A 26,996-nucleotide genomic window follows, 5' to 3' on the forward strand; every position below is an offset into this window, starting at 1 on the left:
AGGGCAGTGACTGTGATATCTTGTCCCTGGATTACCAGGAGAAATGGTTACCACCCACATTCACCAGAGTGCTGAGATGAAGGACTTCAAGGATGGGAGGGGTTTAAAGTTAGGACTGGGTGAAGAGGAGAGAAGGTGTGACAGCCTGGGTGGAGGCCCCAGGGACAGCAAGCACAGCTGTGTCCCTGAGAAACCCACTCTAGATGAAAGAGCAAAGACCATCTGGGAAAGGACCCAGGGTGGTGACACACAGCTGGAATCCTAGCACTTGGGAGGCTGGAGCAGCAGGATCGACCTGAGTGGGAGGCCAGCCAGGACTGCATGGTGAGACCCTAAGGAGTAAGGGGAGGCACGGACTGGGTGTGCATGGCCAAGCCCAGGGAGCCCTAGGCAGAGGTAGCAGAGTGCGCGTGACAGGGTGGAGGGACCCCACATCTGGCCCCCACTGCCCATCCTGGCTGTGGGAAGCCTGCCTGCAAGCTTTGAGCCTGCTGGGCTGGGACTAGCAGGCCACCAGGTTTTTCTGGTTTGTAGAGGGAACATTTCCTGACACCCACAAAGGCTGTACCCAGAGGCAGCCAGGCCTGGACATGGAAGGGGAGGGAGGCTGAGGGCCATCGATGGAGGGCAGGGGACCAGTCAGTTCCCCTTTAAGAACTGGCACCCTGGAGTTCTGCTCCTCCAGGAACTGGCTGGGTGGCCCCAGGCAAGTCCCCAGGCTAATAATAGTAGGGACACTCAAGCTGCCAGGCACTTTGCATGATTTAGCTGGGGGGCAGGTGCTGAGGGCACAGCTCCTTGGTGTGGGGTGGGAGTGGGGCAGCCTCTGCTGTTTCAGGCCAGACTCCAGGCCAGCACCACTGCCACCTGGCTTTCATTTCAATTTAATGTAATGCAATTTTTTGGTAGGACTGGAGTGGAAGCTAGGTGTCTTCCCCTGAGCTATGCCCCCCAGCCCCCAGTCTTTGAAATCAGTGTTATCAAAGTCCTTGAGAGGTTTCCACCTTGGAGACAAAACTCTCAGATGTCCAAGTCCCTCATCTAAGATGCCATAGTGTTTGCAGGTAACCTAACTGCATCCTTCCAAGTGCCTGAGGTCATCTCTAGAGGACGTCCCCAGATACGATGTGACCAGCTGTTGTATTGCATGCACACGACCTGGGTTCTACCCCCAGCATCACACAAAAAATGTCAGGACAGTTTCACCCCAGACCCAGCTGCCCCAGCTTCACTCCATGGTGTATGTTGGTCATAGTGGAACAGTGTTTTCTCCCCCAAATATCTTCAGTCCACAGTTGGTTGGTCGGAGCCCTGGGTGTGGATTCCATGGACACAGAGCACCAAATGCATTTCCAGGCCTCAAGCTGCTACCATCAGGTCTGCCTCGTGCATGCAGCAGTGTTGTGTGGCTAAATAAGATTCTAAGGGGAAGCCCGCCATCGTGGCTGTTGTCTCAGGTTTTTGTAAGGCTGAGGCAGATAGTCACTTGGGCTCATGGGTTCAGCACCAGCCTGCATAATATGGTGAGGACCAGTCTCATAAGAAAGAGCTATTAAGGGCTGCTGTCACCTGTGCTTAAGGAGTAAAGCTCTGAAGTAGGTGTTCAGCCTTGCAGAGACCAGGCTGCCCTGGGTGCAAAGGCGCTGTCTTGGTTCACATACAAAGACATATATATCATATGTCTTTGTTAGTGTGTTAAGTAACAACCCTGTTTGTCTATTATAAATTTTATGTTCACTTATTTGGTTGTTTTTGGAATACTAGGAATGCAGTAATATAACCCAGGGCACTGTGTTAAGGTATAGCCTGCCCTTTTCTATATATTTTAAATGTCTGAGACAGCATCTCATGAAGTTGCCCACACTGGGCTCAAACTTGCAGTCCTCCTGCTCAGCCACCCGAGTGCTGGGATTATAGATGTGTGCCACCATACCCCACTACAGTTTTTTTTTTTAAGGGCAACATAAACATAAAACTAGTGGGACAGTTTATTTCTTTTTTCTTTTTCTTTTTTTTTTTGGGGGGGGACAGTTTATTTCGGTGACACTAATGTACCAACACTTTATTAGAGGTGCTATGTAACTAATTTTAATAATATCAAGAGCAACACTATTTGGCATATTTTTGTAATTACATGCCACAGCTGCTGAAAAAAAAACCTGTTCTATTTTTTATTTCATTTATTTATTTATATTTATTTATTTACTTATTTATGGCTGACTCAGCCCACCTGGGCTGGCACGGCATGTGGTGCCGGGGATGGAACCACAGTCCCTGCGCTTACCTAAGCTTGCCTAAGTAGGCGCTTTAGACCGCTGAGCTATCTCGCCGGCCCCTTATTTCATTTATTTATTTTGTGGTACCAGGGATTGAACTCAGGACTTTGCACTTGCCAGGCAGGTGCTTATTCTACTGAGCTATCTCCCTGGCCCTGTTCTATTTTAATGTATTAAATTGTTTTATGCAATAACACAAGAAGCCTAAGTTTAATAAGTGAGAAAACCTACACTGCCGGGTGTGGTGGGACACACCTGTAATCCTAGCACTTGGGAGGCTGAGGCAAGAGGATCATTGTGAGTTTGAGACCAGCCTGGGCTACAAAGTGAGCTCAAGGCCAACCTGAACTGCATAGAGAGGCCCTGTCTCAAAAAGACAAAAACAACAACAACAACAAAACAAGCCATATTTCTGTCATAGCAGTAAACACCTGTCTTCCCAGGCACACCCATGTAGATTGGTCCAATCCTGTTATCTCCACAAGCACTGTGTGCAGTTTACCAAGTTGCACACAAGTGTGGTTGTGTGTGGTGGCGTAGGAGGTGGAACTGTGCTGTACTGTCCCCAATACAGCGTTTGTTAACTAGTTGATGCTTGAGCTCCATACTTGTCATGAAAATATTGCTTGAAGTCCCATAATAATGTGAAAAGTTCACAGTCTTCTCTGGCTGTATTACTGTCTTCCACGGCCATGGGCTGGACACCTGAAGCCTTTCTTAACTTTGTTATGCCTCAGTTTCCCCAGTTATAAAATGGTGGTTTACTATCAACTACACCTTGTATCAGGACTGACATACTGTACTTAGAGTTAGCCCAACTGGTGCAGTAACTCAGTGCAGCTGACTCAGCTGCTGTTGGTGGGGTGAGGTAGAGGGCACAGGCAAGGGCCACACAAGGGCAGGACATCGTGACATGGAAGGGGCTTGGTGAACTGTAATGGTCCAGCGGAAGGGGTGTATGAATTCTCTTGCTCAGCCTGTCTTTCTAAGCCCAGAAGAACCTGTGTTTCTTCCCACCTGTGGCACCCAAGGGTGGGGACAGGGGAGGAGGACATTGGCAGGATGCCACCTACGCGGGGAGGAGGGCACCCCTAACCTCCTGAAGCTCTTGAGCTCTTCAGTTTAAGCACAGGGGTGGAGATCTTAATTTTGGACCTTGCTGTCTGCCATCCTGCATCCCAGCCAGGCTGTTTTCAGGGGGTTGGGTGACCCCAGCTGGCAGCCAGGGAGGCATGGTATCCAGTGATTCCCAGGAAAGACGCCAGCAATCCAGGGTTTTGGGATTCACTGAAGGTTTGAACCCACATGAGTCATGAAATTGCAGAAGAGAAACAGTGTCTGTGCCGTCCCATCCCACTAGGGGCACAAGGAAGGGGTCCTCATTGCCCCATGGCACCCTGGCAACTCAGGGCCTGCCCAAGGCAAAGAACTTGAGCTTGGACATTCTGAGCCCCGGGGTAGGTGGCCACATCTCTCTGTTCCTCTTTGGGCCCGATTTGCTGATTCCTCCCACTTTTCCATCTTCTTTCCCCTCTTTCATGGTATTTAGGTCATTTTAGTGATCAGAAGAACATTTCAAATCCTGAGGTGATTCATATTGTGTGTACATATATTGTAATGGTTAAAGCGAGGAAAAGCCAGAGATAGTGGTGCATGCCTGTAATCCCAGCATCTGGGAGGCTGAGACAGGAGGATTGCAAGTTCAAGTCCCACCTCGGCAATTTAAGAAGACCCTGCCTTAAAATAAGATGGGCTGGCCCCACTACTGGCAAAAAAAAAAAAAAAGCTAGGAATGACCATTCCTCATGCCAGTTTACACTCACTTGCATCACATATCTCAATTTTTTTCACCATGCTATGGGAGAGGCAGTTCCCATTTTATATCAAAACTGAGGCTCCAAGAGATAAAGCAACTTGGCTCAGGCTGCGCAGCTAGGGAATGCCCGGCCCGACTGTTAGCCCAAGCCATGGGGCCCCCTTTGCACCTCATTGTCTGCCCTGAGTGCCCCAGACTCCATAGCAGGGAGAGCCTAGAGGAGACCCTGAAACCTTTAGGAAAGGCCAGGCAGCTGAATGTTTGGCAATAGTCACCGCCACTGAAATCATGGTGACGTTTAAGTCCCATGTGTGCATTTGCATTTCAGTGTGTTAGGATGCAAGGCCCAGAGCCCACCTCCCTGTGCCACCTCTCAAGCTCCTAAGTGTCAGCCATTGTGATCCAGATTGGAGAAGAAACCATATCTTCCCTGGCCATCTTGGGCACATCTCTGAGTTCTTGGCCTGTCCTCCAGGAACCTGCCTGTGAGACCCTATCCTGGCTCTCTCCCCTCTGACCTTCTGCTGCAGCTGCAAGGATCCAGCACCCTGGCAGCCTCTTCTTCCTGCCCCTGCAATCCCTGGCCTCCCGCACACCATGCCCTCCATCCGTGCAGCGGTCCAGTGTGGGTGCCTGGACTCCCACGCCTGCATGGAGCTCTGTTCACTGAGCAGCCCCACCTGCGGTGGATGGCAGCCTGCAGGAGGGCTGAGTGTGGCTGGTGTGTGCGTGTGTACACTGCTAAGCGCGACAGCACACCAGCTCGTCCCTCCCCCCAGCCCATGGCAGCATTACGTGAATGAGCGCAGCATCCTCTGCTCCTCTCCTGGCATCAATCTGGACTGAGTTTGGTGTGTGGGTGACTGCAAAATAAATGTTGATTACAGTGCTGGCGCTGGGAGGCAGCGCTGCCAGGGGCCCTGCAGGGCTGGCAGCTCAGGATGAGTCACGCTGGCTGCAGGGAGGGTGCAAGCACCCTGCCAGCCCTACTGCTTGAGTGGCCTCGAGCCCCAGCAGTACTGCTGCCCACTGCTCTTCTGTGTCCTCTGCCTTCTGTTCTCTGCACTGGGGAAGGACCCATTGTTACTGTGGGCCTTTGGGAAGGGGCTTTCTAGCCAGCAGGGCCCCTCCATTAAACCAGGCATTGCACTCTGAAGATCTTTCTAATTAGCTCACAGTGCATTCAACCTCTTAGGCAGTGGGAGCGCTTACCCAGGCTGTGGACAAGTAGACTGAGGCCCACGTGGCCAGGTGTGAAGAGCAGGGCTGGGCTGCAGTTTATGTAGCCCTGGCTCTGAGTGTCTGTCTTTCAGAGCATTGGTTGTCATGGGAGGAGTTCCTAATCCCTTAGGTTAAAATAATAATAATAATAATAATAATAATAATAATAAAAGAATAAAGTAGGGGCTGGGGAGATAGCTCAGTAGAATAAGTGCTTGCCTGGCAAACCCAAGGGCCTGAGTTCAATCCCCGGTACCCAGGGGGAGGGGAGTATTTTGTGCTTTCATGGTACCCCACATTTTTTTTTAATTTTTAAAAATTATTATTTCTTTTTCTTTTTCTTTTTCTTTTTTTTTTTTTTGGCAGAACCGGGGATTGAACTCAGGCCCTTGCGCTTGCCAGGCAAGTGCTTATTCTACTGAGCCATCTCCCCGGCCCCATAAAAATTATTATTTCAATTGTTTGATACAAGATCTTGCTACACAGTTCAGACTCATAGTGATCCTCCTGTCTCGGCCTCCCCAGCACCGGGATTATAGGAGTATGCCACCATACCCAGTTCCAGGGCTGGCACAGCATGTCTGCTGGGGATTTAATTTGGGACCTTGCACTTGCCAGGCCAGTCCGTATGCCACTGAGCTATTTCCCCACCCCACCCCACACATCTTGTGCTTATTCCCTGTCTGATACTCTCTACCCACTTTGTGGCAGTTAATCTCATCTCTAAACAAACTGAGTTCTTTGAGACAAGTGATCTCTGCCCCACAAGCACCGGCTTGGCCCCTGGAGTGGGTGGTGGGAGGAATAGTACTAGCAGCGCATCCTCAGTAGCTAGCCAGCCCTGCTGTCAGCTACATTGTTTCCTGACTTTCTTCTGTGCGTGTGCGCAGGCACGCGTACCTGTGGTGCTGGGGATTGAATCATCCCAAGGCCTCCACACTGAGCTACATCCCCAGCCATTTATTTTCTTTCTTTCTTTCTTTCTTTCTTTCTTTCTTTCTTTCTTTCTTTCTTTCTTTCTTTCTTTTTCTTTTCTTTTTTTTTTTTTTTTTTTGTGGAAACTGGGAATTGAACTCAGGCCCTTGCACTTGCCAGGGAAGCTCTTATTCCACTGAGCCATCTCCCGGGCCCCTCCAGCCATTTTCTGTGTCACTTTTTTTGAGACAGGGTCTCACTACACAACTCAGGCTGGTCATGGACTCACTTTGTAGCCCATTCTGGTCTCAAACTCCCAGTGGTCCTCCTGCCTCAGACCTCCTCCTGGAATTATAGGAGTGCACCACCATGCCCAGCTATATATGACTTGTTTTTATTTTATTTTATTTTTCATTTTGAGACAGAGTTATCTGTATTGGGCTAGAACTTGTAATCCTCCTGCCTCAACCTCCCACAGTGCTGAGATTACAGGTGAGTGCCACCACACCTGGCTTCTCTCCTTTATTGCAAAAACTGTGGTTAGACTTGGTCTCCACTTACGCTCTGGTCGATCTGGTGACCTTGAGCAAGTCTTCCAATGCCTCATTTTCCTCCGTGAAGTGGGTTGCATTGCCAAAATGCTGCCATCTGTAACATGAACTCACTAGGTCTGTGTATGCCTTTGTGCCCACTGCGGATGAGGACACCAGATCACAGTGCCCAGTCATGGGCAGGCTGGGCAGCCTCTCTTGTGGGTCTGGAGCCCAGATTTGGGGGCTCTGGTGGACGCCAGCACTCCACCCCCCACCACGTGCAGCAGGGTTCTCAGCTTCAGTCAGACACCCAGTCTGTGGGCTCTGCCAGTCCAGGCCCCCTCTCTTCTTCAGGAGACTTGATACTGTTTTCCATCTGCCGATCTGTTCTCCCTGTCAAGTGGTGACACTGAGGCCACAGCCATAATCGGCTTGCATTATTTTCTCTGGCAAATCTGTTCCCAAACTTTGATTCTCTTGTCATTTCTGATCACAGGAGATTAAACAGGGCCATGGAGAAGCTGGCAGGAGGATGGGCAAGGGCTGGACGGGACATGGGGAGAGGTGCTATGTATGAGGAAGAACATAACTGCTCAGCTCAGGTCTTGCTGTGTTTCTTGGTGGCTTTGTCACTTAGACAAAGAACAGCTTCTCCAAGCCTCAGTGTTCTCATCTGTAAAATGAAAATGCCATATTGGGACTCAGCAGATCACATCTAAAGAGACTGCAGTGTTCCCCCTTAGTGGAGAACTAAAGCTCTGCCTGGGTGGAGAGCCCAGGGGCCGTGCTTCCTCCTCTGGGGCAGCTGAGGACCACAGGAAAGCAGGTTTTGTGGGTGGCGCTGGGGTGGGAGCTGGGGCCCTGCAAGTGCTAGGCAAGCACACTGTCAGAGCTGCAGCCTCAGCTGTCAGGATTTTGCAGAACTGAGAAGTCCCAACAAACACGTTTGCACGAGGATCTGCTTGCTGTGATCCTCAGCCTGGGGCTTGGTCATGAGGCAAAGCGGCCCAGAATTGTGGCCTGGTTGGGTTTCTCTGGACCTTGGGGAATTCCTGCCTTGGGCAGCGTGCTGTGGGGGAATTTGGGGGTGGGCTTAAGCCCTGTTGTAAGTCTTCCCTGGCTCCCCCATGTATTCTCGCTTTTCTCTTAACTTGACTCTTGGGGGGCCTCGCCCTTCTCTAGGGAGTGAGACTTCCCTGTGCATACCTGCCATCCTATGTTTAACTAGTTACATTCCAACCCTTTTTAATTTTGCATTTTGTTTTTGTTTGTGTGTTTGTTTAATTTGAGACGGTGGCCCGGACTGGCCTTAACTCAAGATGATTATCTTGCCTCAGCCTCCTAAGTGCGGGGTAATTTTGCATTTTGACCCAAGGTCTCACTCTTTCATTAAGTTGCCTAGGTTGTGTTCAAACTTGGAATCCTCCTGTCACAGCCTACTAATGTATAGGGATTACAGGCATGTACCACTAAGTCTGGCCATGTGTTTCTTTCTTCCTTCTGTTGCTGAGGTCAACAGGGAAACTCCGTTGTGGTGGGCAAGGAGTATGTTCTGGGATCTGTCTCCTGCCCTGTGCTGTGGGGACTCGGACCCTTGGAGAGGCCCCAAGAGAAAAGAGGCCAGGGCTGACGGGAGGAGCCTGGGCTGATGGAATGGAGTTTCTTTTCCTTTCTTTCCCTTTTTTATTTTTAAGCAAGAGGTAAATAAATGTCACCCCGGGATGACAAGAGAATATTGAAGGAGATAAAAGGACAGTAAAAGGGAGTGAGAGGCCAGAAGCAAAGGACATGGGGCGATTTGGGCTCTGCCCTGCAATGCACAGAGAGATGAAAGAGAAAAGAGAAACGATGGGATTGCAGGACTGAGTGGCAGAGCGGAGGATGGGGTTGCCACGGAAACAGAAGAGGGAGGGATGGAGGGAAGGAAGACAGGATGGAGCCAGCATGGAGGGCTCAGGAGAGAGGGAGGAAGGGAGGGGCTCGAGATGAGACTCAGGGAGGGGGAGGGAAGCACAAGGGGCTCCTGGGTGTGAGGGGAGGGGAGAGGTTGTGAGGGGAGAAAGATGCCTCCCAGAAAGCCCAGCCTTTCAATAACCTGATCACACAGATAGGGCTTCTTCATCAGCCTGTGGGGACTACCTCAGTTTCTACAGCTTTAAGATACAAGTGCTACTCCCCACCCAAAGGGCTGTTCCAGGCTCTAGGAATATCTGGAGCTAGTGATGGACCCAACTTTCAATCAACTGATGGAATACCTCCCTTCCACTCCTGATTCTCATCTTTGTCTCTTCAGACTCAGAAGCTGTTTCTCACTGCCACATTAGACTGGTGACTTTCAGGTCCAACACAGTGTTCTTGTTTGCGGGGCCAGTGTACTTTTTGCCTCTGGGATTGGAAGAGAGATAGAGCCTTCCAGAAACCTGAGGCTGGCTGTGTGTTCCCCCAGGAACCGGAACCGGTCCTGCAGCTTAGGGGACCCGAACCCAGGCTCGGGTTTCTGCTGAAGCCTGGGGCCTCTCTGATCTCTCTGCCCCACACATGGTTCTTCTCAAATGGCACCACCTATGCACCTTGTCAGTCTGCTGGGGATGCAGAGTGGGCAGACAGGCCAGGGCTCTGCTTTCAGGGAGTCTGTCACCTAATGGACGCCAGAGATCAAGCAAATGGTTGCACAAATAGATCATTAACAGACTCGGAACTTGGGGCATGGGCCTGGCTTAGAGGACTAGAGAAGGGTGGAAATGGGGAAGAGCATCAGAGGTCCTGCAGGATGTGATTGCGGGTGGCCCCCAGGGTGGGTGTCACAGGGCTTGGTGCAGGCCTGGCGCTCGTTTTGGTTCACTCTCCTTTGATGGACTGGGTGTTTGAAGGCAAGGGGCAGACACAGGCCAGGACTCTCAGGTGACGTCCTACAAGAGGACTGAGTGCTGGGACCCAAGGCACCCACACCCCCCGCCCCCAAACCATGGGCTGCACAGAGCATTGCAGAGCGCATGGGGGGGATCGTGTTTAGCTCAGGCGGAGGAAACATGAGTCAGGAGTTCCTGTGGGAGGGGGACAGAGTGCCTCAGTGTTCCCATGGCCTTGGATAGGAGGGTCCCAGAACTTCTACCCCCTTGGGGAACACTGCAGAACTTACCTTGGCTACAGCTGAGCAGCTCTGGCAAAGGATCTTCAGCAAGCTGCCATCCTGCCTGCGGGAAGCCGGTGTCGTTCCTTGGCAGCAAAGACCATGAAATGTCCACCCTGGGTGTGTGTCCTTTGGGTGGGAGAATCAGGGCCATGGCTTCTGGGGACCTGTGATTTCAGACCCAAGATGACACGATGCTGGGCATCACTGCCTCCCCCTCGTTTGTCCCTTCTTGGTCCCACGGTGATCACTGTCAGCTCCCTTCCCTCCCCCTCCCGGCTCCCACTCATTCCCTTGCTACCCTCTCTCCTTCCTGAGCCCACTGTCCGCAGTTTGCAGGGGAAGGGTCCCCCTCGGCAGCTCTAATTAGGAATCAGTGTGGCTACCAGTCGGAGTTCAGCAGAGAAATGGAAGCAAGAGGAGATATATATGGAGAGAAAGAGGTACACAGATTATTTTAAGAAATTGGCTCATGCAATTGTGGGGGCTGGCGGGTCGAGATCTGCAGAGCAGGCCGGCAGGCTGAGAACTTGGGCAGGATTTGTAGGTTACACTTGGAGGCAGACTTCTTTCAGGGAAATGGCAGCTTTGTTCATGAGGCCTTCCAGGGATGGATGAGGCCCACCCATGCCTGGGACTCCCTGCTTCACAGAGCACTTTTACACCACCAACTAGATGAGTGTGTGACCAGACCACTGGGCAGAGCCATGGGGACACAGAATGGGAGCTGCATAGTTGGGCTGCAGCTCCCTGGCAGAGTCTTGCTCAGCACACAAGGCCCTTGTTCTAGGCCCAGCATCACGAAAAATAAAATAGAACTCAGCCACCCCATCGATGTTCCCAGGTGGGGGAGGAGCCCTTGGCCTGCCCAGAACACTTCCTGGCAGGTGGCTCTAGATGCCATGGGGCAGGGAAAATACCAGGGAATTTCTAATGCCAATGAAGGACAGTCCTGGCAGAGGCCCTATCAGCCCAGCAGGAGGAGAAGGGCCTGATAGATGGCCTTGGATCGAGGCGTGTGTATGCTATCTCTCAGGCACAAGGCTGAGAGGAGGTGGCCAGACAGAGGCCTGTGTTCTAGGCCTTTCTCAGAACCATCTCATGATGGGGCCTTGAACCAGAGCCTTCCCTCCCTAGATCCCAGTCTCCCCCCGCCTTTTTTTTTTTTTTTTGCCTTTTTAAAAAAAATATTTATTTATTTTTATTTATTACATTTATTTATTGTGTGTGTGTGTGGCCAGCTCAGCCCACCAGGGGGCGGGGCTGGCTGGCATGTGGTGCTGGGGATCGAACCACGGTCCCTGTGCTTTGCCAAGCTTATTTCAAGTAGGTGCTTTAGACCACTGAGCCATCTCTCCAGCCCATTTGCCTTTTTTTTTGAGACCAGGTCTCACTATATGGTTTAGTCTAGCCTTGAACTCACAGCACTGCTGCCTCAGCTTCATGAGTGCTGGGATTACAGACCTGCACTACCATGTCTGGCTAGTTTCTTTATTTTATTTTATTTTTTTTGCAGAACTGGGGATTGAACTCAGGCCCTTGCGCTTGCCAGGGAAGCGCTTATTCCACTGAGCCATCTCCCCGGCCCCAAGTTTCTTTATATTTTAAAAATGAGGAGAGCTAGCAAGATAGTTCAGCAAGCTAAGCACCTGCTTAGGCAAGCACAAGGACCAGGGTTCAATCCCAGCACCCCATGCCACACCAGTACCACCCCTTTTGCACCAAGCCAGCCACCAAGACAAGGCATGGTATTGCACGCCTGTAATCCCAGCACTAGGGAGGCTGAAAACAGGAGGATCCCCATGAGTCCTAGCTGTATAGTGAGACCCTATACCTGTGTAGTAAGACCCTGTACTTAATACATAAAATAAATACATACTTAAATAAATAAAAATGAGGTGAGCCATAGTACTGGCGTGTACTTGTAGTCCCAGCCATTTGGGAGGCTGAGGCAAGAGGATCACTTTAGCCCAGAAATTCAAAGTGAACCTGGGCTACATAGCAATATCTCACTTAAAAATAAACAAATAAGGGAGGGGAGGGGACAGGGACAATCAGGCCCGTTTGGTTGGTGGCCCAGCCACTCTGGCTCCTGGAGTTGGGCTTCAGCAAATCTGTCTCCAGAGAAAAGGGGAAGCTGAGGCAGAGATCTAATCTAGAGAGGAACAGACTTTAAACACTTCCCCTGGGCCACCCCAGCCCCCGCCGCCTGGCACCTTAGAGTTCAGTCTGTGCCCCTGAGCAGAAGTGAGACTGGCATGGAGCCGCAGCTTGCACAAGCCTTGGGTGCCGGCTTCCGCTTCCCGGGGCCCGCCTCCCGGTCCACAGGGAGGACAACAGAGGAAATGGGTGGCCTCACCACAGGTGGAGTCCAGAGCCCAGAACTCCCACTCCCCTCCTTGGGGCAAAGGGCAGAGCGCAGATGGAGATGGGCAGGCCTGAGTGTCACTCAGGCCCAGCAGGGTCAGGCAGGGTATTGTCTCTTGCCTCCCCAAGATCCTGTCAGGTCCACTCCAGGAGGGCAGGAGTTTTCTTGGCTACCATGATCTACACTGCTTGGTACCTTGGTACTTGTGTTAAATCAGTGGCTCAGTGGCAGGATTAGAGCCTGGTGATTCAAGGCCAGCATCAAGGGACCAAGGGTAGACCTGGAGCTGGGGCTATGCCTGTTATCCAAACACTCAGGGAGGCTGAGGTAGAAGGGTTCCAAATTGAAGCATAACCTGGAGTGCTTAGCAACCTAGCGAGGCCCTGGCTCAAAAAAATAAAACGAGGGTGGGGTATGGTGGCGCATGCATGTTACCCCAGCTTTGGGGAACTGAGGCAAGATGATTGCAAGTTTGAGACCGGCCTAGGCTACAGAGTAAGCTCAAGGCCAGCCTGAACTGTACAGTAAGACCTTGTCTCAAAAAGACAAAATAAATACATAAGTATATAAATAAAATAAAAGAGGGCTGGGTTGTAAGTCAGTAGAAATACCCTGGGTCCAATACCCAACCTATCTTCCCTCACTATACCACCTCTACTGAGTTGCATTAAGGAGCTGGGACCTACCAGGCCTCAGAGCGTGGTTATCAAGCTAAACCAGTCAGTGTCCTGCATCTTCGGCAACTTTTGGACAGTCTCCCTGCTTCTGGGGGTCATCAAAGCATAGCCCAGTGTCTCTAGGTCCTGTTGGTTCAAAATGGCTCTTGTCTTACTGGCCCTAGGCCAGGCCTTAGGGCTTCCAGGCCACAGAGTCCAGGCTTCTTGGGAGAAAGTGGGGAATGAGAGAAGGGACACCACAGGCAGGTAGGTGAGGTAACACATAATCTGTTTCCAGTCAGCCTTGTGTCCATTTTGCACACAAGGACACTGAGGCCTGAGGGGCCAGAGTGCTTGATGGGGGTCACCGAGCTGACATCAGTGATTATGGGAACTGTGGTACAATGAAGAAGGAGAAGCAGTAAGTGAAGTAGAAGAGAGACATAAGGCTGCGTCCGCATCTAGGGTAGGAAGGTCTCCTGGTGGGAACCTCCCCAGGGTGACACTGAGACATGGGAAGTAGGGCAGTCCTGGCTTCTGGTGTCCCCTCCCCCTCCCCTGCCTTTGTTTCTTGCCCTCCACAGCATGTGTCTCTCTCCCCCTCCCCTTTCTTCCTCCCCCAGCTCAGTCCCTGTCCCCACCCCCCCATCTTGCATTCTCCCTCCCTCTGTCTCTCTCCCTGTCTCCCTCCCCCACTCCCTCCATCTCTCCATCTCTAGCTTCCCTTCCCCCAGCTCCACTCCCAGCACATCTACACCAGTCAGCTCCTGTGTCTCGCTCTGCTGCCTGTACTTTCTCCACGTGCTGGGGATGTGAGGGCATTGGTAGGAGTCCTAGCTGTGGCGAGCTGAGAGGCACCTGGTGTCACCAGCCCTGGAGGGCCCAGGGTTCTTTCAGAATCAGCCCACTGGGCATGAAGCAGAATCAGAAGGGCTGCAGCTGTGAAAAGGAGCCATGACATAGGGAGGGGACCTGGGCCCTGGCCCAAGGGGGCGAGGGTGGTTTCTAGCACTGCTACCATGTAGTGCCCAAGGACGGCAACAGGAAGGTGCAGGTCAGAGTCCCTGTCCTCTTCTCCTGACTTGGTGGGCACACGCACACATATGTACATGCCATGTGCACGCATAACCTGCACCTGCCTGGGACAAGATAGCATGGGTGTCCGTTCCCTTGAAAGGAAGCAGCACCTGCTGCCAGGTGGACCCAGAGACCTTTAGGGGTCCCAGTCTCCTCCACCTGGCTTCCCAGGCCAGACCAGGTAGCGGGTGATGGCGCTGTGGCCCAGGTCAGGCGTGGGTGCTCCTGATGGGCCCTAGCCACCAGCCAGTCCATCTGCGCAGGGAGGCCCACATGTGAACCCCATGGACAAGGTGTTCTTGGGCACCCTGTTTCAGGGCTGGGAAGCAGGGTGCACAGTTCCTCACACCATGGTATTGCTTCAGGGTTAAGTGGCTCCTTGGGTCCTGGAGGCAGTGATGAGCTGGAGCCTTCTGCCCATGTTTGTGGTTCACTGTTGTCCCCCCTCCACACCTGCCCATATCCTCACCTTTGTATAAAGCCCTCAAAGGTCAGGTCTCCGGTTCCCTTGGGGAAGGCAGACCTGGCTGTCCGAGACAGGCTTTTATGTATTTGGTGTCCTAGTATAACAGTACGGACTTTGAGGCCGAGGCGTGGGCCCTCCCAGTAGGCACCGCGCCAGACCTGGGTTGCACCTGACCTGAGCTCTGGCTCCCACGTGGCTTGGCCTTCTGTCCTCCAGGGTAATGTTTCCTGGTGTCCTCCCCTGAGGTCACATGGGGGGTTGCTATCGGCCTTCAGAAAAGGAACTAAAGTCTACACCAACACCCTATTCCATCTTTCCTCACTCCCCTAGTCAACAGTCCTCTTCCCTCCAAAGATGAGGAGTAGAGGCTTGGGGTAGGCCTGGACTTGCCAGAGGTCACCCGGCTGCGGGGCACAGTTCCTCTTCTCTTCATAGGTCCTGCCTTTGAGGAAGTCTAGAAAAAGTGCTGAGCGCATTGTTTGCTCAAAGCCACAGCAGACACAGGAGGCTGCTGTGGGCTGCTGTGTCAGAGGTTGCTGTGGTGACAGGAAGAGAGTGGGGGGCACAGCAGATCCCCTCTGGGGCTGGCAGGCAGGACCCTCCTATCTGGGCTTGTCCTCTGCATGCACAGGGCCTGCTCTGCAACCAGGGCTCAGCCCTTAGGGCCCAGCGCTGAGCACAGAGCTCTTGTGCCAGTCATCCCTGGTGTAGCCGAAGCTTTGCTCAGTGGCTGTCTCGGGAATTCTTCACATCAGTCAGGAGTCTGATGAGCTAAGTCTTTCCAGCTCCCATGTGACCTCTGGGGCCTGCCCAACTTTGCGTGGGTTGGTGCCTCATCCCCATTCTTTAGATGGGGAAACTGAGGTACAGAAATGTTGAGGTGACCTTGCTGAGTCCCTTGTGAGTGAGCAAGCTGGGACATAAAGCCAGGCTGACTGTAGGTTCCTCATCTCATATCCTTTTCAGCAGCTGGTATAGGGTCAGGGTCCTGTTCCACTTGGCCTGTGAGCTCAAAAGTCCTTTTTCCTACCCAAGAGCCACACTGGAAGCTTGGTGGTGTAATCATCAGGGCCCTTTCCGAGGAGGCCAAATTCCTGTCTTGCTGTATTGGGTATTTTTAGGCAGCTGCGGGAAGGGGAAGCCGGTGGGGGTGCCCCTGGCCTGAGCTGGTTTCCTCAGGAAGGGATGCCAGCAGCTCCCACAGTCCCACACCTTCCTCCGTGTGAACAAGGCACTGAACCAGGCAGGCCTGGGGACCTGGCGCCCAGAGGAGGCTCTACACATCTACAGACATACGGCTGGGGGGAATATCACGGCCCTGAGGAGCCCAGGGTGGGCTGAGACAGGCAGAGCACTCTGGGACAGCCAGGAGGCAGGGGACCAATGGAACCCAGGGCCTTCACACTGAGGTACACCCTCAGCCCTTTTATTTTTACTGTGACAAGGTCTTAACTGGGCCCAAACTTGAAATCCTCCTGCTGGGGTTGGCACCTGAGCAGGTGGGCACAGCTTATTGGCACCTGTGAGATCAGAGTCCCAAACATGATGGCTGTCAAGGAACCAGATTGTTAAGTCAGATAGAAGCTATATTCTTATCAGTGTAAATTTAGATGTTGTGTGACACTGAGCTAGTCCAAAACAATTATTGCCAGGTGTGGTGACGCAAACCTGTAATCCCAGCACTGGCAGAGGCAGAAGGATCTTTGAGAGTTCAAGACCAGCCTGGGCTACAAAGTGAGCTTAAGCCCAGCCTGAACTGTATGTCTCAAAAAGACAAAAAAGAAAATTACCTGTGTCAGAAAGACAGGTCTGGGGCTGGTGAGATGGCTCAGTGGTCTAAAGCACCTACTTAGAACAAGCTCAGCTAAAGCACAGGGACCACGGTTCAATCCCCCAGCACCACATGCCAGCCAGCCCCGCCCCCTGGTGGGCTGAGCTGGCCACACATACATACACACACACACACACACACACACACACACACAACTAAAAATAAATTTAAAAAAAAAGACAGGTCTGTCCCCCTATTCACACGACCTAGGTGTGTGTGTGTGTGTGTGTGTGTGTGTGTGTGTGTGTGTGTGTGACCAGCTCAGCCCACCAGGGAGTGGGGCTGGCTGGCATGTGGTGCTGGGGGATTGAACCATGGTCCCTGTGCTTTGCTAAGCTTGTTCTAAGTAGGTGCTTTAGATCACTGAGCCATCTCACCAGCCCAGTAGGTGGGTTTTAAAACCAGTTTTTATAGTAATAGAATGATATTTTTTTTTTTTTGCATTTTCAATCCAATTTCTAAGAACTTCAGGAGCCTATTCAAGAGCTACTGAAGGAACCCATCTTCCCTGTTGTACAGTTGGAAAGACTGAGGCAGCAGGGCAGGAGTCACCCAGGCTCCCATAGGGTGACGAAGGAGACAGACACAGACACACAGATGTGTCATTGCTCTATTACAAGTGTGTTCCATTTCCAAGAGCATAGTAGAAAGGCCTGAGCAGACACGGCGTCTGCTAGCCCAGCCCTTGTCCTCCCTCGTATGCAGCCCGCAGCACTAACACTCCTCCTCCTTCTCCTCCACAGCGATGCCCTCCTAGCCAGCCACTGCGGGATGGAGGGCTTCATGGACTCAGGGACACAGACGGACGCCGTGGTGGTGCTGTCCTTGGCCCAGGCCGCAGTGTTGGGCCTGGTCTCAGAAAATGAGCTCTTTGGAGCCACCATAAGCGCTGAAGCCTTCTACCCAGACCTAGGACCTGAGCTGTCTGGGGCAGCCATCGGGGAGCCACGGCCACCTGGCCCCAGTGTCTACCAGCTGGCTTGCAATGGGCAGGCCCTGGAGGAGCCTGTGGAAGAGGAGGTGCTGGAGGTGGAGGCGGCCTTCGAGAAGCACACCCGGCGGAAGACACGGCCACCTGTGCGGCTGGTGCCCAAGGTCAAGTTCGAGAAGGCAGAGGAGGACGAAGAGCAGGAGGTCTATGAGGTCTCCGTGACTGGGGATGGCAAGGATACAGGGCCACCTGAGGCCCCTGCTGAGGTAACTGCAGGGGCCTGCGAGGCCCTGGTGCAGAGCAGTGCTGTCAAAATGATCGACCTCAGCACCTTCAGCCGCAAGCCCCGGACGCTCCGGCACCTGCCTCGAGCTCCAAGGCCAGAGCTGGACGTGGCCCCCTATGACCCTCACTTCCCCGACCCAGCCCAGGATGGCTTCCCTGAGCCCAGTGTGGCACTGCCCGGGCCAGAGGCCTTGCCTGCAGAGTGCAGTTTTGAGCCACCCCACCTGGCCCCCCTGAGTGACCCCAAGGTCCCCACCATGACCTCCCCGGAGCCCGTGAAGCCAGAGCAGGGCTTTGTATGGCAAGAGGCAGGCGAGTTTGAGGTAGACGCCACAGGCTCTACTGTGGAGCGCCACAAGAAGGCCCAGCTGGACCGGCTGGACATCAACGTGCAAATTGATGACTCCTACCTGGTGGAGGCGGGTGACCGACAGAAGCGCTGGCAGTGCCGCATGTGTGAGAAGTCCTACACATCCAAGTACAACCTGGTGACGCACATCCTTGGCCACAATGGCATCAAGCCCCACTCATGCCCGCACTGCAGCAAGCTCTTCAAGCAGCCCAGCCACCTGCAGACACACCTGCTCACGCACCAGGGCACACGGCCCCACAAGTGCCAGGTGTGCCACAAGGCCTTCACGCAGACCAGCCACCTCAAGCGCCACATGCTGCTGCACTCCGAGGTCAAGCCCTACAGCTGCCACTTCTGCGGCCGTGGCTTTGCCTACCCCAGCGAGCTCAAGGCCCATGAGGTGAAACACGAGAGCGGCCGCTGCCACGTCTGCGTCGAGTGCGGCCTGGACTTCTCCACTCTGACTCAGCTCAAGCGCCACCTGGCCTCCCACCAGGGCCCCACCCTCTATCAGTGCCTCGAGTGTGACAAGTCCTTCCACTACCGCAGCCAGCTGCAGAACCACATGCTCAAGCACCAGAATGTGCGGCCCTTCGTGTGCACTGAGTGCGGCATGGAGTTCAGCCAGATCCACCACCTCAAACAGCACTCACTCACCCACAAGGTAGGGGCCCAAAGCACCACCCACCTACCTTCATCTGTGACCCTCAGAGCCCCCATGGGAGTTTCACTGGCACACATGCTAGCGGGTATTATTGGTAAAGTATTAGCATAGCTGTGTGTCGCAGTGCAGGACTGCAATTTAAGCACTCTGGGAGGCTGCAGCAGGCAGATCACAAGTTCAAGCCCACCCTTGGCAACTTAGTGACTTAGCAAGACCCTGTCTCAAAAAGAAAAAAGGGCTGGGAGCTTAGTGTAAAATCCCAGGTTGGATCTTTACTATAAGAAAGAGAAAAGAAGGTCTCCTTATGCAAATTTATCCGAATGAATATTAGAAATGTAACTAGAATTAGATTTTTTTCTTTTTGTATTTTCTTTTTTTTTTCTTTTTTTTTTGACACAGGATCTCACTATGCAGTTCAAACTCATAGTGATTCTCCTGCTCAGCCTCCCCTACTGCTGGGATTATAGGCATACGCCACCATGCCCAGTTCCGTGGCAGGCGCAGCAAGTGGTATTTGGGATTGAACTAGGGACCTTGAGCTTACCAGGTAGGTACTTAGGCTGCTGAACTATCTCCCCAGCCCAAATTATCTTTTTTGAGGTGCCTGAGATCAGACTTGGGCTTCATGCTAAACAGGATGGCTCTGTAGAGTGGCTTAGTGAGGCAGTGAGGTTCGTGCAGGCAGAAGACTGAGTGACCCACTTCATGCCCCAGACCTGTGTTGGACCCATCACCCCCTGAGCCCTCCTCTTGCTCCCTTCTGGCTGCCTGTCCCCTGGCCTGCCCTACCTCACGTCCAGGCAGGTAGAACAGGGCCTCTCAGGGTCCAGAGGCCTCTGGCACATGGCTAACCTTCAGGGCCCAGTGTCTGGGGTACTTCCTTCCTGTGTGTTGCAGCTGTGGTGCTGCCCCAGGTTGGACCTAGGACTTGACTGTCGTTGCAAACATGACAGGAAGTGGGGAAGAAGCAGCCTTGGTGGGGGGGCTCTCTCTGCTGGGAAAGGGGAAATCTTGAAGGTGTCACTGAAGAAAACTAAGCAAAACTCAAAAGCTAATTGAGGGGGCTGGTGAGATGGCTCAGTGGTCTAAAGCACCTACTTAGAACAAGCTTAGCAAAGCACAGGGACGGCGGTTCAATCCCCCAGCACCACATGCCAGCCAGCCCCACCCCCTGATGGGCTGAGCTGGCCACACACACACACACACACACACACACACACAAATAAATAAATATTAAAAAAAAAAGCTAATTGAAGGAAAACATCCCTAGCATCAGGTGAGGTCTACATGACACACTTTGTGTGCCCACAGACTCCTGGATGGCAGGGCCCCCTGGTGGCCAAGCTCACATACACCATCTCTCAAGGTTGCTAACAGAAAGGGACCTGGGTCCATAAAATGTAGAGTACTGACCTGGAGCTCAATCTCCAGCACCAGATTCATGATGAAAAATGTGCAGGACAAACATGTGGGCAGCATCTGTGCCTGGGGACACACGTCTGTCCCATTGGGTTCCTCTTACATTACCTGCTGATCAGAGAGGACAGCTCCCAGCTTGGTCCCAACTCTTCCAAAGACTGCAGGTGGACACAGTGTACACCACCGTTGGAAGCCTGTAGACCCCACACCAGGAGGGTCTCCCAGCGCTGAGGGTCCCAGAGTTGGAGGTGGTAAAAATCATGTTGGGGACACTTGTTCCCAGACCACCCTACAGCATTAGATGCCTGAGAACCTACATGAGGACAAGAACTTCAGGTGGCTTTTGTCACCAGGGAGGATTAGAAGAGCCCCTAGCACAGTATAGATGGACTCTTAGGTGGTGAGAACTCAAGTCCATACAGAGCTGGGTGTGTGTCATCTTTCCAGGGTGAGGGTCAAAGCTTTAATCTCAGGGGGCTGTGGACCAAAAAGGCCACTAGGAGGCAGCGTCGAGGAGGAACAAAAACCCAGCCTCACACATCCATGAATGGAGTAGGCCAGGGCCATCAGGTGAAGGCTGTGTCTCCAAGACAGCAGGCCTCGGGTGCTGGCTTGTAGCAGGTGCAGACCTGCATGCCTCTCCATCAGGGTGGGCAGGCACCACTAGGATGGTGCGCCCTCCACAGCTTTCCCACGCGGCTTCCTGGAGTGAGTGGCCTGCCTGTGGCCTCCTAGTGGTCTCAAGCAAGTGATCTCCACTGGGAATACGCCCAGAGAAGGCTGTCCCCGCTGTGCTGGTGGAGGACCCCACAATTCTAAAGCCTTTCCCCCAGCTAGAGCCCCGCCACCCCCATGGCCCAGGTATGGCCCTGACCTCACCCTTCCCTCTAGGGCGTGAAGGAGTTCAAGTGCGAGGTATGTGGTCGGGAGTTCACGCTGCAGGCCAACATGAAGCGGCACATGCTGATCCACACCAGCGTCCGGCCCTACCAGTGCCACATCTGCTTCAAGACCTTTGTGCAGAAGCAGACCCTCAAGACCCACATGATTGTACACTCGCCCGTGAAGCCATTCAAGTGCAAGGTAGGATGAGCCAATAGGGAAGCCAGGGGTGGCTGGGCTCCTTGCCAGATGCTGCCGCCAGGTAGCTTCTGGAATGTAGCCAGAAAGGGGCCAGGCACAGGACTCCAGTGGTAGAGGTCTGTGGTGTTTCTGGTGCCTGCAGTGCAGAAAAGACAGCCTGTTTCTTGCCTCTCGGGTCTTACGGTCGCATAGGAGAGGACAGCCGAGGCGCGGCTATCTCAGTGGGCAGGTGCCGGCTGGGGTCATGGCTGATGCACCTGGTGTTGCAGGTGTGCGGCAAGTCCTTCAACCGCATGTACAACCTGCTGGGCCACATGCACCTGCACGCGGGCAGCAAGCCCTTCAAGTGCCCGTATTGCTCCAGCAAGTTCAACCTCAAGGGCAACCTGAGCCGGCACATGAAGGTCAAGCACGGCGTCATGGACATCGGCCTGGACAGCCAAGGTGGGTGGGCTGAGCGCTGGGGACCGAGCAGGGGTGACCCGAGTGCCACACCCTCAGAAGCCCCTCTTCTGGGGAGGGCTGTGGGGAGGGTGGCTGAGGCCAAGAGCTCCCCAGAGCGGGCCAACCCCAGAGGGCTGGCCTGGTCGTGATGGTGGGCATCTGTGTCTTCCACCAACAGTTCCCCCAGTCTCACAAAACACTGAGAATAAAAGAAGTAACTTCATCTGTTGAGTGCTGTGTAACTCCTGCGGTCCCCACTGTGAGGCTGGGTCTCAGTCTCGGGCCACCTCAGGTGCATGGGAAGGAGGGAGCCGAGGGCGCCTGGTGCTGGTTCAGCAGCAGCAGCAGCAGTTCAGGGCCAGACCCCAGCCTGGGGGTGGGTAGTCGGCCGGGAATGTCCCGGGGCTCCTGGCAGGAGCAGGTGATTTGTTCGTTTGGGTTTATTTTGTTTTTCAGTAGTTACTCAGAAGGCTTCTGTCTGGTGTGGTGGTGCACACCTGTAATTCTAATGTTCCAGAGGCTGAGGCAGGAGGCCTCAAGTTCAAGGCCACCCTGAACTACACAGCGAGACCCCAAGACCCAGTCTCAACAAAACAAACCAAAACATAGTAATACTTAGAAGACTTCTGCAGGCACGGAGGATCTCTGTCGGCAGCCCTTCACTCACAGAGAGCATCAGCACTGTGCCACTGCTAGAAATGAGGACTGAGGCCTGCCCAGAGCTGCAGGTCCAAAAAAGATCCCTGGATGATTTGATGCACAAAGGTGCTTTGGTTTTGAAGTTTTTTGTTTAGTTTGGGCAGAGGATTTAACCCAGGGCTTTGCCCAGGCTTTTTTTTTTTTTTTTTTTTTTTTTATTTAACATATGGTCTCACATGTCTGTAATCCAAGCATTTATGGGGCTGAGGCAGGAGGATTACTGTGAGTTCTAGGCCAGTCTGGGCTACATACTGAGCTCAAGGCCAGCCTGAGCTACATAAGATCTGATCTCTTAAAACAAAGATAGTGTCTCATCAGATCACCAAGTTGTCCCTGCTAGTCTTGTACCTGTGATTCTCCTGCCTCCACCTCCCACACAGTAAACTCAGAGTGGTTGGAGGGCTTGTGGAAACAGATTGCTTGGCTTGAAGAGGTCTGCAGTTCCCACAATTCCCAGATCTCACGCACGCTGCTGTGAGGTTATCCTTCTGACCTGACCTGGACCCTACTCTGCCCATCGTGATTCACCTGCGGAATTTTGAAATGCGGATGCCAGGGCCCCCTTCCCGAAGGTTGGGAATATGGTAGTCGGGGATGAGCACTTGGGGTTCCATTTAAGGGCTGCTGCTCCAGTGGACCCCCTGAATCACAAACCCTCAGAGGGATGGAGCAGACTGTGCCTTTTCAGGAATAACAAGCCACCTAGACACTGCCTGTTCCCCCATTGCAGGATGGTCATGGAACAGGTCTCCCCAGTAGCCAGTAACTGGGGACATGTGGGACCACAGCCTCCCTGTGGCCACTAGACTGGAATGAAATGGAGTGGAACCCAGGCCAGCAGGGCTGGAAGGCCATGCACACCTTGTGGGGTCCCTCTATCTTGGGGAGGTGTGGGCCAGTGGCCTTCCCTGGAGCCAGCTAGACAGAACCAAAATGTCATAGTGGGCAAAGGGATACCAAGGTGGCAGTTTTCCCACAGTACCTGCTTTAGCTGGTTTTAAAGTCACGGCTGAGGGCTGGGGAGATAACTCAGTCGCATAAGTGCCTGTCTGGCAAGCACAAAGTCCCGAGTTCAATCCCCAGTGCCAAAAATAAATACATAAATAAAGTCACGGCTGCCTGCCTTCTAGGTCCTGTGCCTGCCATCTGGGTCCTGGGCTTCCTGGGTCAAACTCAATGGAAGAAAGACTGCTCTGACGGAACTATCTGAGAGCTCCCAGGAGGCATTTTCTGCTGACCCACTGGCCAGAATCAGGCCGCATATCAATTTCTCATTGAGTGTGGGATAACCCTTAGACTCGTGGCTTCTAGCTGGGGCTGGTGTGCCCACAGGTGACATTTGGTTGTCACAACTTGGGTGACGACTGCCATTTCGTGAATGGTGACTGGGTTGCTGCTAAACATCTTGTAGTCACAGGAAAATCCAACAACAAAGAGCTCTGGCATAATATACTGAGTGTCAAAGTTATAAACCATGCCACGGACTTGTCAGGGCCTCCCTATAGGCTGGTGTTTGCTGCCCCAAAACAGCAGACAAAGCAGAAGACAGGAGCGAGCCACGGCACTTCCAGGTCCTACCCTGGCCACTCTTGGAGTGGTTCTTCCTGGGTTTGTTCCCACCATGAATAGTCAGATTTCAACAAGACAGCATGACCAGAGGCCACCGGAGCTCCTGCCTTGTGTTAAGCTACCTTGGGGGGGCATGTGTGTCCATCTCTGGAGGACCAGGCCCCAGGACACCATGGGACGGGCAGGTCTAAAGCACCTGCAGGTCAGGAGAAACTGCTCCCATGGCCGCTGGAGGATTAAATCCTCTGCCAGCTGAGCCTGTGACCTCTCCTCCAACTCAGCCTTAGATCTCCTGAGGGCACTGGGTGCTGGGAAAGGCCTGACAATGGTGCTCAGTGAGTGGCGTGGGGCTGGGACATGCAGCAGGCTTCACACAGCAGGGGAGCAAGGAGACCTGTATAGGACTGAGGAGGGCAAAGGACTGGCACGATGCAGTGACACCCAGAGCTTTCAAGGCCAGGGCCACAGTCTTCTGGAGGTCCTCCCTGGCAGCACAACCCTTGCACACAGCTTAGGGCCCCCAGAACCCCAGGCTCTGGTCAACCTGAGGGGGCGGGGGACACCCTTAGGGCAGCGTCCAGGCCTCACCTCGCCCTTCTCTTGCAGACCCCATGATGGAGCTGGCAGGCCCTGATCCCTCTGAGCTTGATGGCCAGCAGGAGCTGGAGGACTTCGAGGACAACGCCTACTCCTACGGTGGTGTGGATGGCAGCACTGAGGCAGGCACGCTGGCTGGGCAGGCCATAAAGGAGATGGCCTACTACAACGTGCTATAGTGCGGTGGGCAGCGAGGGGTCAGGCAGCTGGTGCGGGGGTGAGACCTGAACTTTGGGCCACACCTCTGCAGCCCAGACCCACGCCCCCCAGTCCTTTGTACCACTAGGGACTTCAGACCAAATGGAGACTGTACTACTGGCCTTGCTGAAGCTGGGCATGCTGGCAAGGGGAGTGTCACTTGAGAGGCCCAGGCTGGGTCTCCTTGACCTGCTGCTGGGGGAGGGCGTAGGGGGAATACTGGCAGACAGGGCACAGGGCCATCCCAGGTCCTGACACTGCAGGGAGAGGTCCCCAAGCCAGGCCTGTTTCTCTTATGGACCAATCCAGGGATGTCTGAGCTGCCTGCTGGCCGGCACTGCCCACCCCACCCTGGCCAAGTCCCTTTGCCTACCCAGCCACCCCATCCAGTCACCAGACAGCCCGCCAGGGCCCTCTGCCTTCTACCTCGGGGCCTCAAGCGCCAAGCCCTGCTGACTTGCAGGAAAGCCGGACACCGCATCTCCCACGGCCCTCAGCCTGTACTACAGCTCTGTTTGGAATGAGCATCCCTAAAGTAGATTTTGATAAATGTCATTCATTTCTGTCCTGGGCTGGGGTACCACACAAGGTTCCCCACTAAACAATACCAGGAGGCCCTTTGGCACACCTGAACCGAGACAGATGGAGCAGGGCAGGGTGCAGCATCCCTGGGGACAAGAGGGGCCGTGCTCAGGGAAGGCCAAGGCCCACCTGTGGGGAAGAGGGGACCTTAGTCGTTGAAATGGGGTTAGCCACAAGTTAGCGGGCTCCTGGGAAAGAGCAGCATATTTAAAAAAAAAATGAAGACCATAGAGGAGAACAGATTTTTTGAACAAATGGGGGTATTATGAAGGTAATTTATTATTTTTTTCTTTTCTTTGCAACTGTGTCGCCTGTTATCCTTCTGGATAGAGATGCATTTCTTTTTCCACACGTAAGCTTTCTTGTGTGCTGTGCGTGCTTTGTGCCTCCTCAGCCTAGGGCAGTCTGGCCGGCTGTGGGGAGCCAGGTTCACTGGCCTGGAGGTGCGGCTGGGAGCAGGAGCAGGGGCGGAGCGGGGACAGCTAAGGCCTCTGCTGTGAACCACATCTGTGCCTGGCAGCCCAGGCACTCACCCTCCCCCGCCCGCCCACCCACTGCTGTCCCCTCCCCGGTGCAGTGGAGCAGCACATTCAGGAACTGCAGGGTGCCCAGCTCTGCCACTAGCCTCCCAGGCTTCTGGGGAAGGGTAGGCAGGGCTGTCCCCACAAGCATAGGTGACACCTGGAGGAACACAGCTGGGCTATCCCCAAGGCTATATCCCTCAGTGAGGGACCAAGCCAGGCCTCAGGGTGGTAGATGGACAGGGCTGGGGATGGACACTGTCCCCAAGTGTGGCACCCCAGATCCCACCCCCTCCAGCCTCCCAGGTGCCCGCCATGATGACCCTCAGGTGGCAGTGACTCTGGTGTCACTGTACAAGACATTTTCTCCTGCTGAGCAGAAAGCATCACCCCTACAAACTACCTCTTCCCACAATGTCTTTCTCCCCTGGTACCAAAAAGAACCCTGTTCCTCCTTTCCCTGCCAGCGCCTGGGTGTGTCCTGGAAGCCGGGCCCCCCCTCCCCGTGCCCTGGCACTGCCCCCGCAAGGCTCCTACTTGAACGCCCCTGCCCTGTGCCTTGTACCCAGGCACTGCAAAGGGAGCAGACAGCACACTCCAGTCTAGCGGGTCAGCCTTGGCCAGGCTTCAGCCCTCACTCACCCTCCCGGCCTCTTGGGTGGCCTGCAGACTCCTGGACGGATTCCATTCTAACTTATTTTCATGCATATACGAACCGACCATTTAGAGACCCCACTTGTGCAAAGCCCTACTGTGTTTTTATGTTCCTGTTTAAGAGAGAAGTTTACTTAGCAATAATTATAAATAAATGAATATTCTTTAGTGAGGTGACTGCAAGTGCTTCTTTCCACATCTCAGGGACCTGCATTGGGAGGAAGCCCTAGTGAGGCTTCTGGGCCTACACAGAGCAAAGCCCATTGGGCCAGGGGCCAGGGGCCAGCCCCAGCCAAGTACAGGCAAAGGCTGCAGAGTTCCCACCACTTGCCAGCCTAGCCTGCATAGGATATTCTCTAAAAAATGAAATAGAGGCATATAACTCAGAGCCAGGCCATGGGTTCAATCCCCAGAATACCAAAAGAAAAAAAAAAGGTTCCCAACCACAGGGTTTTGGGAGCCATGAGAATTTTTTTCCCCCATGAGAATTTTGCAACCTTCAGGTTCCTAAATATAGTCAGCTCTTGGTGTTCACAGTGAATCAACTCCAGGAGCCCTGACCCGTGGACACTAAACTCCAAAGGTGCTAAAGTCCCTGTAATAATCCTCATATTCACACTGTAGCAGAAGTCTCCCACTAGGTACTTCAGTTGCCCAGCTGATAGTTCTGTGGCAGTTCTGGTTGCTTCTGCCTTGTAGAAATGGCCTA

The 26,996-nt window shown here is 53.5% G+C and overlaps 1 protein-coding gene across 3 annotated transcripts in view; it reads left to right on the forward strand.

The window, feature by feature from the left end:
* The window catches only part of Znf710 (zinc finger protein 710), a 64,408-nt gene extending 37,953 nt beyond the window's left edge, over positions 1 to 26,455 (forward strand). For 2 of the 3 annotated variants that reach the window (XM_004623301.2, XM_023710386.1), the window contains exons 2-5: positions 17,033 to 18,521; positions 20,832 to 21,023; positions 21,293 to 21,467; positions 24,342 to 26,455. In XM_004623301.2, coding sequence (XP_004623358.1) covers positions 17,061 to 18,521; positions 20,832 to 21,023; positions 21,293 to 21,467; positions 24,342 to 24,511 — 1,998 coding nt within the window. In that variant the 5' untranslated portion in view covers positions 17,033 to 17,060 and the 3' untranslated portion in view covers positions 24,512 to 26,455. Of the gene's footprint in view, positions 1 to 17,032; positions 18,522 to 20,831; positions 21,024 to 21,292; positions 21,468 to 21,645; positions 21,963 to 24,341 lie in introns of those variants that run through there. The other variant, XM_023710387.1, reaches the window with a different exon arrangement.
* Positions 26,456 to 26,996: the final 541 nt, after the last annotated feature.

This window comes from Octodon degus, unplaced genomic scaffold (assembly GCF_000260255.1).
Source record: "Octodon degus isolate 3935 unplaced genomic scaffold, OctDeg1.0 scaffold00002, whole genome shotgun sequence".
Classification (NCBI taxonomy): Eukaryota; Metazoa; Chordata; class Mammalia; order Rodentia; family Octodontidae; genus Octodon; species Octodon degus.